At 41.8% G+C, this 14,510-nt stretch overlaps 1 protein-coding gene across 4 annotated transcripts in view; it reads left to right on the forward strand.

Annotated features, from left to right (window-relative positions):
- The window catches only part of atad5a (ATPase family AAA domain containing 5a), a 90,447-nt gene extending 76,051 nt beyond the window's left edge, over positions 1-14,396 (forward strand). For 3 of the 4 annotated variants that reach the window (XM_059948215.1, XM_059948214.1, XM_059948216.1), the window contains 4 exons: positions 74-276; positions 3,358-4,208; positions 10,296-10,457; positions 11,695-14,396. In XM_059948215.1, the coding sequence (XP_059804198.1) occupies positions 74-276; positions 3,358-4,208; positions 10,296-10,457; positions 11,695-11,773 (1,295 nt within the window). In that variant the 3' untranslated portion in view covers positions 11,774-14,396. The remainder of the gene's footprint in view (positions 1-73; positions 277-3,357; positions 4,209-10,295; positions 10,458-11,694) is intronic. The other variant, XM_059948217.1, reaches the window with a different exon arrangement.
- Positions 14,397-14,510: the final 114 nt, after the last annotated feature.

The following is a 14,510-nucleotide window of genomic DNA, read 5'->3' on the forward strand; positions in this document are numbered from 1 at the left end:
TGTTTAAACAAAAATGTCATCTTTTAATGTGCACCTCAGTATCTTTTAATGTGCATTTCCCCATTAACCAAAGGAACGAATGTAGTTCCAATCCCAGCTGAGGAAGAACCGGCCAGGAATGCTGTTGCTGCTGAAGGTACTGTGGAAGGATTGTTAAAGAGCAGCTCCACTGTGAATATGCAGGATGTTCCCAAATGCAACACAGGATGTACAGAGAACCTGCTTGGCTTCAGAAACAATACAGAACCTTCAGCTGACCTCTTTTCTCTGTTCAAGGTAATAGTTCCCTACTCTTCAATTAGTTGACCCTTATTTACAAGAATCATCCTCCTCCCCTCCATTGACTCTGTATACTTCTCATTACCTCAATAAAACAACCCGCATAATCAAAGACCTAACCCACTCCAGACATCCATTCTTCTATCTCCCATTGGGCAGAAGATACAAAAGCCAGAAAGCTGGGTGAAATACTGTTGGGAGGCATGCTTACTATCACTTTCTGCTTTTCTTTTGCACTGTGATGGGTAACTGAATGTAAAACCAAGGCTTAATTTTCGAAAAAGTACAAAACTGCAAATGTTCACAAAGGACGAACAAAGCACAACTTCGTAGCGCACGAGTGTCAATTGTAAACTGACCGGCAAAAACCTGTGATGCACTGCTGGTGCAGGCGCCTGGCGCCTCAGGATCAAACATGTATTGAACAGTTGTGGAACGACTGCAGCACAAAAGTCCTTCTTTCCTAGTTTGACTCATTGAACTTCTTTTTAAATTGAAAACAAATTAATGTGAAAGAAGATAAAATTCACCAAAAGATGTGCACAAAATAATAAAATCGCTAAAAAAAATTACTAAGTTTTAGATTTATTCTCAGTAAAACCCATTTCTAGCTGTAAGCTACTTGAATTCCTGTTATAGATTTTTTTCTACAAATCGGTTTGTGGTTAATAATTTTTGCATGGGTAGGCTTACTTTTTTATTATTATCACTGGGGTGCAATGCGTCACTTCTAATCATCCAATGCGCCACAGGTTGGCCATCCCTGATGTAGAGTGAGGTTATGGTCAGAGCAGCCATGATCTTACTGTGTAGTGGAATCTGGAAATGGTTTATTATTGTCAATGAGGGAAAATATACCAGCCATGATGGAATGGTGGGGCAGACTTGATGGACCAAATGGTCTAATTCTGCTCCTGTGTCTTATGCGCTGCAGTACAGTGAAAAGCTTTTCTTGCATGCTGTTCATGCATTAAATCATTACACAGTGCACTGAGGTAGAACAAGGTAAGACAATAACAATGCAGAGAGTGAAGTTCAAGATCAGTGTTTCCTCTTTTTTTTACAGCTGCACAGACCAACCATTGCTCTGAGCAGGAGTTGTTTTACACAGCCTGAACACTGCATGGCACTTTAAATATTAATTTTTATAAATGCATTCTGTGAATATTCAGAATGAAAATTGAAAAATCAAATACTTTTTATCTTATTAATTGAAGGGCATACTGAAATGCAGTACAGTACAACAAGGAATATCTTTCATGTTTCAGATCCAGATGAAAGATAGTTTTAATCCTCATTAGATCATCCAAATATTCCACTTCTAGTCTGTTTATGGATTTGCATTTAATTGAATTCATAAGACTGAATCCATGTTCGCCGTCAGCACTGGAAGCTTGAAATTCTTCAACGGTGTCAAGAATTGACATTTCCTCAAGATTTTTGTTTTTAAGCACATAGTTTAACATATCAATGAACGTCTTAATTGAGCTGGTGCTAACTCTCTCAGAAATTACGAATTTTAATCAGAGTATTGCTGCTGTATTTTAGAGGCAACATATTCATCGTAGTTTGTAATAGCTGATTGTCAGTTGTACAGCTTTCTCTTTTCCACATGATATTAAGGAAAGTTCTGTCTGCATGACAACAAAGGCTGTATGCCTGCGAGCATTTCCGTTAAAGAGCAGCCACACACTCGCGTAGCTTAGAGGGAATAGTGATCAAGAGTCCATCTCATTGCACAAGAGGCCCATTCAAGAGTCAGATAAGTAGGATAGAAGCTGTCCTTCAGCCTGGTGTTTCTTCTTCCTAATGGGAGAGGGGAGAAGAGAGAGTGTCCCGGTGTGGTCTTTGATTATGCTAAACTAGCCTTATGCTCCCAAGACAGACAAATGGTGTCTTCAAGGAACATGAGGCGCCCATAAGATATAGGAGTAGAATTAAGCTATTTTGGCCTATCATGTCCTGCTTCGCCATTCAAACATTATCCCCTTCAATCCCATTCTCTTGCCTTCTTCCTATAGTCTTTGACGTCCTTACTAATCAGGAAGCTGTCAACCTCTGTTTTAAATATAACGAGTAGCTTTGGCAATGAATTCAACAGATTTACCACCCTTTGGCTAAAGAAATTCCTCCTCATCTCTGTTCTAAAGAGACACCCTTCTATTCTGAAGCTATGCTCTCTGGCTTATCCCACTATAGGAGACATCCTTTGCACATTCACTCTGTCTAGGCCTTTCAATATTCAATAGGTTTCAGTGAGAACACCACCACCATTCTAAATTCCAACGATTATATGGCCTCTCAAGCCATATATTTACAGCCCAACATGCATCTTTCTGATCCTGGGCATTAGTACCTCCATTCCAGACGGTGATTCAGTATGATGAGCTGTAATGGAAATGATTGTCTTGATACTGCAAAGCACCGGCCCTTCAACTAACTGATATCTAATCCAATGGTGATGTCTTTGTCTAAACTCTGAAGCAAGAATCAAAATCGGGTTTATTATCACTGACATATGTTGTAAAATTAGTGGTTTTCTGACATCAGTACAGTGCAATGCATTTAAATATTACCATAAGTTACAGCAAGAAAAATAAAAATTTGTAGTGCAAAAAGGGAACAAAATAGAGGGGTAGTGTCCGTGGGTTCGTAGACCATTCAGAAATCTGATGTAGAGGGGAAGAAGGGTTTGTAAAATGTTGAGTTTATCTTCATGCTGCTGATGGTAACAATGACAAGAGGGCACATCCTGGGTGGTGAGGGTGCTGCCTACTTGAGGCACGTGTTTTGAAGATGTTCTCAGGGTGGGGGGGCTCATGCCCATGATGGAGTTTACAGACCTATATGCATTTTTCTGATCCTGGGCATTGGTACCTCCATTTGAGATGGTGATGCAGCCAGTCAAAATGCTCTCCACAGTACATCTGTAGAGATTTGCTACAGTCTTTGGTGAGAGACCAAAGCAATAGGCAGTGTGGGCCACCTCCGTGGCCGCATTGCTACGGCCAGTGTTGGGGTGACGGTTCCTGATGCCGCTCTGTGCCTATCCTGTACAACTTGTGCTTTGCTTTTCAGCAGGATGCTCTCACCCCAGAGCTGTGGTGGAGCCAAGTGCAAGTTCTCCTGGAGTTCCAAAGGCGACGAATTGACTTCATCTTCAGCAGCCTGGTGTTTCTTCTGCCTCTACCGCTGCGTGTCAGTCCTAATCCAAAGAAGCTGGAGGAGATGCATGTGAAGGAGACTGGGTCTTCCATCTGCTCAGCAGTCAAGACCAGTCCCATAAAACAGTCGAGCAGGGCGAAGCACAGCAGAAAAACCATTCTGTTTGATGATAGTGACTTGTTTGACAATGATTTAAACAGCAGCAATCCTTTTTTAATGTTACCAAATGAAAGTTCTACTCCATCTTCTGCTAATCAGGCACCAGGAAGCTTGGCAAGTGTAGTGAATGAGAACGATAGCTCAGAGAGCAGGTTTGACTCCTCTGTTGCTGAGAAGAAGCCAAGGACATTAGCAGAAAGAAGGTGTTGTGAGCTGGTGTCTTCGTGCTTGAGGTCGATAGCTGAATTTACGGACAGCATCTCATTTTTGGACTGCTACCTGAGCAGAGGGGCAATTGACAGCGAGAGTTCGTGTGGGCACAGCAGCTACCACTGGGCTGCCGCAGAGATTAAAAACGGCATGTTGGACGAGAGGAGGCTCGATCCGGGAGATTGGTGGTCCCTCCACAGCTTGAGTGAGACCAGAGCAGCTGTAGAGGCCTTGAGCTGGAACAGGTGTCGATCACAGATCCAACATGCCATGAACTCATTTGGCACCAAGTGCACAGAGTCAGGAGAGGAAGCAGTGGAGGACCTCGTTCTTTGCGTTCCCTGTCACCAAAACAGCAATGCGGTGTTCACAGATCTTCTGTACAATCATACCAGGTGTGATTATTATATCAGCACTCTTCATCGCTGTCCTTTGTATGCACACTTCCCTTTATCCGTACTTAATAGTTGTGGGGACGATTACATCCCACGGCACATTCGGCCCATCGGGTCGGGTCTCCTCCAAAGGACAATATTAGGATGATATTCTGCCTTCTTCCCAAAACCTTTGACACCCTTACTAATCAACTTATCAACCTCTGTTTTAAATATACCCAATGACTTGTCCTCCACAGCCATCCATGTAATGGATTCCTTAGGTTCACCACCCTTTGAATAAAGAAATACCTGTTCTAAAGGGGCACCCTTCTGTTCTGAACTGTGCCCTCTGCTCCTAGATTCCCCCACTATAGGAAACATCCTCATTTAGCCTTTCACTATTCGATGGGTTTCAATGAGATCCTTCCCCACCCCCCCCATATTCTTCTAACCGAGGAGTTCCCTGTCAAATGGATCTTGTATACAAAGACAATACTCGGGCCTTCAGACTTCATACAGTGCACTTCTACCCTTTTATTCCTTGCTTTGTCTTTTGTACAAGCAAACTCACTCCCCATAATGACTATTTGCCCCTTACTACAGAATTCTTAAGCTAACAACAAAACTTGAGAAGGGGGATAATAGAATTCACTCTCACAGAATTTATGTGAAACACGTAAACAAGATTTCCAGCATCTGTAGACTGTTGTGTTAGTAAATGAATACACATTTCTTTCAACATGTTTCCTGGTCCTGTACCTCCTCCACATGGTGTAGTTTCATGTGGAGGGAGGGGAAGGAGTACGAGCTGATGGGTGACTGGTGTGGTTGGGGAGGGGAATGTAGTAAGAGGTCATAGGTGGAAAAGGTCTGAAGAAGGTATGTGGTAGGAGAGGAGAGCAGACCAGACCATGGGAGAAAAATAGGAGGGGAGGGGCGGGTGAGAGAGGGAAGCCAGAATGCGGTTTGGAAAAAGAGAAGGATAGGGGTGGAGGAGACATTACTAAAAGTTTGAGAACCAATCTCAACTAGTCCCTGACAGTTTGTACTCTTTCTTCTGCCCCCACCCCTTGCCCCATCTTCTCATTCTGCCCTCTTCCTTTCTAGTCCTGATGAAGGGTCTCAGCCCAAAACATAGACTGTTCATTCCCCACCATAGATGCTGCATGAATTTCCGTGACAAAATCCTTCAATGTACTTAGTGAGCAGGACTCTTTTTGGTTAAGTCAGAGGTTCACAGACTCTAGACCTGCTTCAGGAGCCAAGTGTATAATCTGGACCAATGTCCCGTGTACTTCTAAGGATGATTTGGAAGTGTGGTGTTTTGAATGAGCTGTTAAACCTTTTGAGTAGACTTAAAAGATTATAGCTTTAATCAAAGAAAATGTTGAAAGCTTTTCTTCCTCATCCTGTCGGTTATTGTCCCTTAATCAACATCCCTCATATGTTGTTCAATTATTTATCACACTGATAAATATCATTTCGATTTCTGAAAGGTCTGTGAACACTACCTCATTCTTCCTCTTTAGCACTATGTAAAAGATTGGCTTTAATTATCACATGTACATTGAAATGCATCATTTGTGTCAAATCAAATCAGTGAGGATGTGCTGGGGGCAGCCCACAGGTGTCAGAATCAGAATCAGGTTTAATATCACTGGCATACGTTATGAAATTTGTTAACTTTGTAGCAGCAGTACATGATTAAATATAGGGAAAATAAACAGAATTGCATGTGTTTGTGTGTGTGTGTGTGTGTGTGTGTGTGTGTTTATTTATTTATTTTGTGTGTGTGTGTATTAAATAGTTAAATTCAGATAAATAGTGCAAACAGATTTTTTTTTAAGTAGTGAGGTAGTGTTCATGGGTTCAACATCCATTCAGAAATCTGATGGTGGAGGGGAAGAAGCTGTTCCTGAATCATTGAGTGTGGGCCTTCAGGTTCCTGTACCTCCTCCCTGATGGTAACAATGAGAAGAGGACATCTCCTGGGTGGTGGGGGTCCTTGATGACGGAAACCGCATTTCTGAGGCACTGCTCCTTGAAGATGTCCTGGATACTACAACGGCTAGTACCCTTGATGGAGGTGACTAATATTACAACTCTGCAGCTTGCTTTGATCTTGTGTGGTAGTTCCCCCATACCAGCTGGTAATGTTGCTGTAATTTTGGCGCCAGAATAACATGCCCACAACCCACTAACCCTAACTCATACCTCTTTGGAATGTGGGTGGAAACCAGAGCTCCCAGAGGAAACTCAACAGTTGCAGGAATTGAACAGCAATCGCTCGCTGATTGCTGGCACTGTAAAGCAATTGTGCTAACCACTACGTTAACATACTTCCCCCTTTTTGTAACTTAAGTCTTCTGTACCTTTATATAACTTCTAGTAATTTTTACTAAAATTGTTACTGTCACAAAATGTACTGCTGCTACAAAACAACAAATTTTACAATGTAGTTAATGATAATAAATCTGTCTCTAATTGCTGTTGGCGAAGCTTGTTCACAAATTGGCTGCCAAATTCCTGCATTACAACAGTAATATCACTTGAAGATATTTTTTTCTTGGTCAGTGATATTCTGATGTTGTCGGAGTGCAATGTGCATGCAAGTTGTTTGTTTCAGGTTTTTTTTAAAAGTGGAAGTCCAAAGGAGAGTCCAGTAAGTGCTCTAGTTCCATGATGCCACAAATAGGATCTATTGACACTTGTTTTCTGTGGGGTGGAGTTTGCCTCCCTGACTTCTGTAAAATCCAGGAAACTCTCATCTGAGCTGACTGTGCAGAATTCCTATCCCTGACCACTTACAGTGCCTTGTAAAAGTATTTTGCCCCCAACCCTTTGTTCATATAAATAAGTATTACACCCAGGGATTTTGATCAATTTTTAGTTGCGAATCACATGCTCCTTTTTCGTAGCAGTGTCTACAAAAGCAGGGAAAATTGTAAAGCATGAAAAACTAAAATTTAAAAACTGAGCTGTCAGCAGTTCAGAAGTATTCACCCCCCCTTTGCTCAGTACTTAGTTGAACCGCGGCTTGCAACTATTGATTTATTTTGGATAAATCTCTATTAGCTTTGCAGAATGTGATGGAGCAAGATTTGCCCATTCCTCCTTGCAAAATTGCTCAAGCTGTGCCAGGTTAGTTGGAGAGTGATGGTGGAGAGCAATCTTGAGGTCTTGCCAGAGATGTTCAATCAGGTTAAAGACAAGACACTGACTGGGCCACTCAAGGATATAAATTGTCTTCATTTGAAGCCATTCCATGTTGCATTGGCAGTGTGCTTTAAGTTGTTGTCTTGCTGAATGATAAAACTTCCTCCTCAGTTTAAGCTTTCTGGCAGAGGCTAGCAGGTTTATTCAGGATCTCTGTATTTAGCAGCATTCATCATCCCATCCATCCTGACCAGATTTCCAGACCCTGCTGCTGAAATCCATGTTCAGTGTTACCTGGCAGATTTACGCCACACTTACTGCTTAATGTTGAGGCCAAAGAGTTCTGTTTATCTGACCACAAGACCTTCTTCCACATCTTTACACTATCTTCTAAATCACGCTTTGCAAAGTCCTTACGGGCAAGGAAATGCTTCTTTTTTAAGCCAGGGCTTCTTCCTTGCCACTCATCTATAAATACTCTTTTTGTGTAAGGCCTTAAGAGATTGTGAAGCCATGAACTTCATTTCCAGTTGCAGCCACTAGCTTCTGCAGGTCAGTGAGAGTATCTGTTGGCAATCACAGTAGCCTCTCTTACAAGTGCATTTCTTCTCTGGCCTAACCTAGGCAGTGTGACTGTGGTTTCATATTTTTCCCCCACTCTTTCACAATGAGCTACACTGTGCTCCGAGGTATGTTCAGTGCCTTTGAGTTAGTCTTGTATCCTCCAGATTTGTGCTGGATATTATCATTTCGCAGACATGTCTTGCATGTTCTTTGTGTTCATTTTGGCTTGGTCTTTTGAAACTCTACCATACTGTTGGGCCTCTCTGAGGAGGGTATTCTCATGAATTCATTGAAAATTGTTGATTCTCCAATTTTCTACATCAACAAACTGGGTGAGTTGGTAAGGTAATACCTGTATATTGCACTTGAGGAAAGGGGGCATTGTAATTTCAAAGGGGATGAATACTTCTCAGCCTCACAATTTTGGTTTTTGATTTTTTTAGTGAATTGTTTCAATAGGTACATTTAATGTCAGAGAAGTGTATACAATGTACATCCTGAAATTCTTTTTCTCCACAAAACAACAGAAGAGTGTCCCCAGAGAATGAATGACAGTTAAAATGTTAAACGGCAAAGCCCGCCCAATTATCAAAACTCAAGCGTGCAGCAGAGTCAATAAAGACACAGACTTGCAATACCCCAAAAACTACATGTTCACCAAGTAATTTGACATACCAGACTCTCCCTTTCCCTCTCCCCCCACCCCTTAACATTCGGGAGATGATGTTAAAAGTCTATTGAGTCATTTTTTCCCAGTTCTGCACCAAAATGGATGCGCGACCCCCAGCAGCAAACCCACTGCTCCCAATATTCTGTGTTCTCCAGCGACACTTCAGTTGGGCACCAGCCTACCTCCAGAGCCACGAAATCCCGGAAACCTTTTGATATCCGAGGTGGGATATCAAAAAGCAGCCAGTCACGAGGCCCTGAGAGCAGGAGCCATTCCCACAAATAACCCAGGTCAGGATCTTCACACCCTGAGAAGGAAAAACCTGTTGACAGGTTTTGGAATATTTCTTTTGATTTGATGTAACACGTGATGTTTTGTAGATTAGCTCAAAATTCCTACTTCAATATATTTTAAGACAGTAAAATAGGAAAGTAGTTGTGGGTGAATGCTTTTTCAAGGCAATGTATATATAAGTAACAAAACTCAACAGATTAGACTGTATTTGGCAAGAAATAAACAGCGGTTTGCGCCAAGAATCTTCATCAGAATTGTCTAAGTGCTGATAAAGAGTTTCAGTCCGTTTACTTTGTTCCATAGATGTTGCCTGATTTGCTGAGTTCCTCCAGAGCACTTTAGCAGTTAGCATAACACTTCACAGTGCCCACAGTTTAATAACCTAATCCATGGGTCTTTGGAGTGTGGGAGAAAACGGGAGCACCTGAGGGGAACCCACATGATCCCGGGGAGGACATACAAACTCCTTACAGACAGCAGAGGGAATGGAACCCAGGTCGCTGGTGCTGTAAAGCACCACTCTAACCACTACGCCACAGTGCCGGTTCGGAATGGACCAAATGTTGTCAATAGAACTGGGCACAATGGTTGATATGGATCATTTGGGCCAAGGGGCCTGTTTCTGTGCTGTATGACTCCACGGCTGTTCCTCCCTCCACAGATGCTTCCCAACCTATTGACTCTTTCCAGCATTCTCTGTTCTTTTGCAGATTTTCCGTATCTCTTGATTTTTGCTTTTCAAGGAAAACCCCAATCCATGAAGATCAGGTTCTCTTTTCATCTTTTGAATATAACTGGCTGTTGTCAGATATTAGCACAGTAATACTGTTTGTTCTGTGCTCCTCTGTTCAATGCATCTCCATTCACCAACAGCCTGAAATTGACAGCAGGCCTTGTGGGAACAACCACTATTAGATTTCTAAATGGTCAATAAACCCATGAACACTACCTCAGTAACTTTGAACTACCTTAATTTTTATATGATATATATAGTTCTAATCTCTAATATATTTTATGTATTACGCTGTACTGTTGCCGCAAAAAAACAAATTTCACGACATGTTAGTGATAGGGTTGCCTGAAGACAAGATTCTGCAGATGCTGGAAATCCAGAGTAACACAAAATGCTGGAGGTACTCAGCAGGTCAAGCAGCATCTATGGAAAAGAGAAATAATTGAATTGTTGGACCGAAGCCCTTCATCAGGACCTGATTCTAGTCAGGTTATTTTGTTTTTGCAGGTCTAAATTCTGGTAGGATTAGGCTAAAGATGTGTGGTCACAAACAAAGCTAAAATGCCTAAACCAGTTGCTCTCTGGATAAAACTGACTCAGTGTTCATGAGCTTTGAGGAAAGGGTTTTCCTTCCTCCGGCTGAAAGTAGTTTGAATTAATTGCTGACATGTGTTTCTCTGTCCTTCAGCGCTGCATCTAAAAGGATTGATGTACTGAAAACTGTATTCTCCAACAACAAAGCGTTTGCGGGTCTGAGCAGCAGGCGAGCAAGCGCCGCGGAATATTTGCCGGCTCTCCGTACTATCTGCAGGGCAGAGAAATTGAAAGAGCAGGGCAAAGCAAAGCGCAGGTAAGAACCTCTGCTGCTCTGTTCGAAATATTTCACTTATCTGTCACATTACGCACTCCTCTCCGATTGCTGTATGTGTATTTTGTTGAATGGATAGTGTACGGGTGACATTCATCCTATAGGTTTACTAACGAAGACCGTTTCAGACCATAAGACATGGGAGCAGAATTGGCCATTTGGACTCCCAAGTTTCTCTACATCTCTGATTTTCTCCCCATTTAGAAAATAGTCTTGACCTTTATTCAGTGTATTGATAACACTAAAATTATTGCACAGAACTACATTATGTCAGGTTGTCGAGCTGCTTCATTCATTGGGCGCCACAGTAGAGTAGCTGTTAGCACGATGCTGTTACAGCTCTGGAGTTTGGAGTTTAATTCCAGCATCTTCTGTCAGGAGTCTCTATGTCCTCCCACAGTCCAAGTAAAGTAACAGATTAGGTGACTTGTTCGTTGTAGTTTGTCCCATGATTGGGTTAGGGTTAATTGGGGCTGTGGGCTTAGGGTTATGATGTGGCTCAAAGGGCCAGAAGGGCCTACTCTATGGCTAAATAAAATAAAACTTACATTGCCTCATCAATGATTATTCGGTTTTGCCCTAATGCGGTTAAGTTTTTTAATAATTGGATCCAATGACAAAGCTTAGAAGTGTAGTCCGGGTGTTTTTTGAAGTTCAGATGCACAAATGTGACTTCCTTACACTCCTGCCATAACATGACACTTTCTGGTTCAGGACTTTAAACAAGGTTGCTAGTTTGCTGGAACAGCTGACGTGGAGGATTCAGGTTGCACTGGGGTTACATAGGTCGTTGTCTGCATTTGTGATAGAGATACAATCTGTTGTGTATGCATGGAGCAAGAACGATAATGGATTAGGATGATGAAACATTTTTACTGAGTCACGTTAGTAATGGTACACACACTGGGCAACCTGCAGTATGGCGGGGGGCAGCAAACCGGTCTGCCAAGATGAAAAATTGTCCACTTGAAAGCCCGTGACCAAAAGGGAGAGTGCCTCTCCAGTCGTTTGGACACGGGTACTTGGCAGTTCTCACAAATCGATCCAATACGGTTCACAGCAGGCTGCATTTTGTTAATTCAGAACTTGTGCTGCACAGAAATTGATAGCCACAGACTTGTAACTGCTTTCTCTTTTCAGATGTTGAGAGGTATTTTTGCCTTTAAAATAAATGCACATTTTATAGAAGAAATACATGTTTTTTAAAATTATTTTTCAGGTTTCTGCACTATTTGGATGGTGTGCACCTAGAACTCCCTAAAAACACTCTCGAAGCCCTTGCAAAAGATTTTCCCTGAAGTTCCTGACATGAAAGCAATATTATTTGTACAGTAAAATACTACATATTTCAAAGACAAAGACTGTATCTATGGGGTATTTTACCCTGGTCTCTTTCTGGTACGTGTGTGTGGATGAATATTATTTGTACAGTAAAGTGATATGAATTTTTTTAGAGGAATGGTGGATTATCTTAATTTAATTGCAACAGATAACCACATACCTGTTGTCTAATAATGTAAAACCAGAGCATGACCATTTTTATTTGGTGGTGGAGTCTGTTTATAACACTTGTGGAGAGTTAACTACATTGCTGGCCCTCTGAGCAGCAGTTTTTATGTGAGTTAGGGAAATCATTCCAACATTCACACACACATTGCCACTGGATAGGAACCAAGAGTTTGAGCCTCGAATGTTTTTTTTTAAACTAACTACTCCCCAGTCCTTGTTGTTTTGGGGAATAAAAGTATTTGAATGCTTTTTTGATTCCTAAACCCTTTTCTTTCCGTGTTGATAAATTATCATCTCAACCAGTGCTGGTTATGCATCTGCCACAAGTGTTATGAACTGCACCAGAAATGTAAAGCAGCGCAAACAAATGAGATTAACCCTAAACTGCTTACTGATCATCTCATGCAGGGTAAACTACGATGTGAATGACTGGTTCATCATGTTTTCCACTGAAAGTTTTTAATTTCCCAGTTTTATATTTCAGGAGGATCATAAATAATGGGCTGTCCCAGTATTGTACGTGTGATTGGACACCCCATTCTGACAAAAACTATGGAATTAAGTAAATCAGACTTGTGCCATTTAACTGCAAACTCCGATACCATGTGGAGTACGAGTCTTAGTGAAGTAGGGAGATTGAATTCAGGGGCCATGGGGTAATGTTTGCGGCTCTGGTTAGACCACACTATAAAGGATAAAGAATTATTTAAAATAAAGTTAGAGGTTAAAGCATGGATATGAAATTAAATTGCATCAATACCAACATGTATTTGGACCGCAAGATGTAGGAGCAGAATCAGGCCATTCGACCCAGCGAGTCTGTCCACCATTTCATCATGGCTGATCCATTTTCCCTCACAGTCCCAATCTCTTTCCTCTACCGTATCCCTGCATGCCCTGACCAGTCAAGAATCTATCAACCTCTGCCTTAAATATACATAAAGACTTTGCCTCCACAGCTTTATTCATTTACAATGTAAACAACATAACAAAAAGTGGTGCAGAGAGTTTCTAGTGCAGTGCAGTGCTGAGGTAATAGACCGGAGTGGAGGTCAGTTCTGGTTGCCTCATGGTAGGAAGGGTATGGAAGCTTTAGCAAGTGTACAAAGGAAATTTACAAGGATGATGCCTGAATTAGAAAGCAAGTCCTATGATAGGTTGTGCAAGGTAGGGTTTTTGTCCTTGATGTGAAGGAGGATGAGAGGGGCCTTGATTGAGGTATGTAAGATAATAAGAGACATCGCTAGAGTGATTAGCCAGAATTTTTCCAAGGTGGAAATGGGTAATACAAGAGGACACAACTTTAAGGTGATAAGGGAGGCAGGTTTTCACAGAGTGGTGGGTGTGGGTACGTGGAACGGGGTGGTGGGGGAAGATACATGGGGACATTTGAGAGACTCTTAGGCATGTGTAAGGGTGAGTAGGCACAACATCATGGCCAAAGAGCCTGTTTTGTGTTCTAACTCTCCTTGGGTTTTAGTCATTGAAAGGAATTGGTAATCTAACAAACAAGGAGTATGGGGCTTTAACATGAATTTGTCAGCTGGGCTGTCAGTGTTATGAGTTGAGAGCCTTCATTAGTTAACTGTTAATTTGATGCTGACTTGCCGAGATCCTCCAACATATTGTGTTGCTCCAGATTCCAGCATGTGCAGTCTCTTGGACTCAGAATATAAAATTTTCCAAACCAGTGCTCTGCCTGGTTCAGGAGCAGAATGGCATAACCAGCTCTCTACCACCACCATTCCAGCCAACTTGCAGAAAATAAGGGAACATCTCCCAATCCTTAAATACTTCTACAAAGCCAAATGAAACTTTCCCTCCGACACTTAACACCCTCCCCCCCACCCCCCAGCACTCCAAAATCAAAATGGACAGTCCCTGCACGATATATCAAGCAGAACTCCTTTGTCTGGGTTTATCTATCATGCCACTGAAGCACATTACAGTTAACATAAAATTCTGCAGCAATCTTTACTTAAAATTATCAAAACATGACCTCTATTTAATTTTGTTAAATACACACACACACACACACCCCCACCCCATCCTGCCATGTATAGGGGTAGAGGCAGATATATTAGGAATGTTTAACAGACTCTTGGGTAGGCACATGGATGAAAGAGCTATGTGGGAGGACAGAATGGCCTGTAGTGTAGCTGTACTGTTCTACATTCTATCTGATGATCCTCTCTTAGAGGGATGTGACCCAATTGGAGGCAGTGGGACTAGTTCAGTCAACGTGGATAAGATGAGCCAGAGGACCTGTCCCGTGCTGTGCTGTTCTGTGTTCTAACTTTAATTACTTTACCTGCCAAAATAATTCTGCCAAGACTTCCTATTCCTAAACCTAATACTTTCCAGTGGAAAATTTTCCCAGATATGAAAAGATGTTGGAAGACTTCATTTATTCCAGAAATGGTGTTCAGAGAAACTGAAATGCCACAAGCCACTTTTGTCATAATTCCATGCCATTTCACTTCCACCAAGTAAGTTTTTAAATTGTGTTATGAAAGAGGAATACTA

This window comes from Hypanus sabinus, chromosome 23 (assembly GCF_030144855.1).
Source record: "Hypanus sabinus isolate sHypSab1 chromosome 23, sHypSab1.hap1, whole genome shotgun sequence".
Taxonomy (NCBI): domain Eukaryota; kingdom Metazoa; phylum Chordata; class Chondrichthyes; order Myliobatiformes; family Dasyatidae; genus Hypanus; species Hypanus sabinus.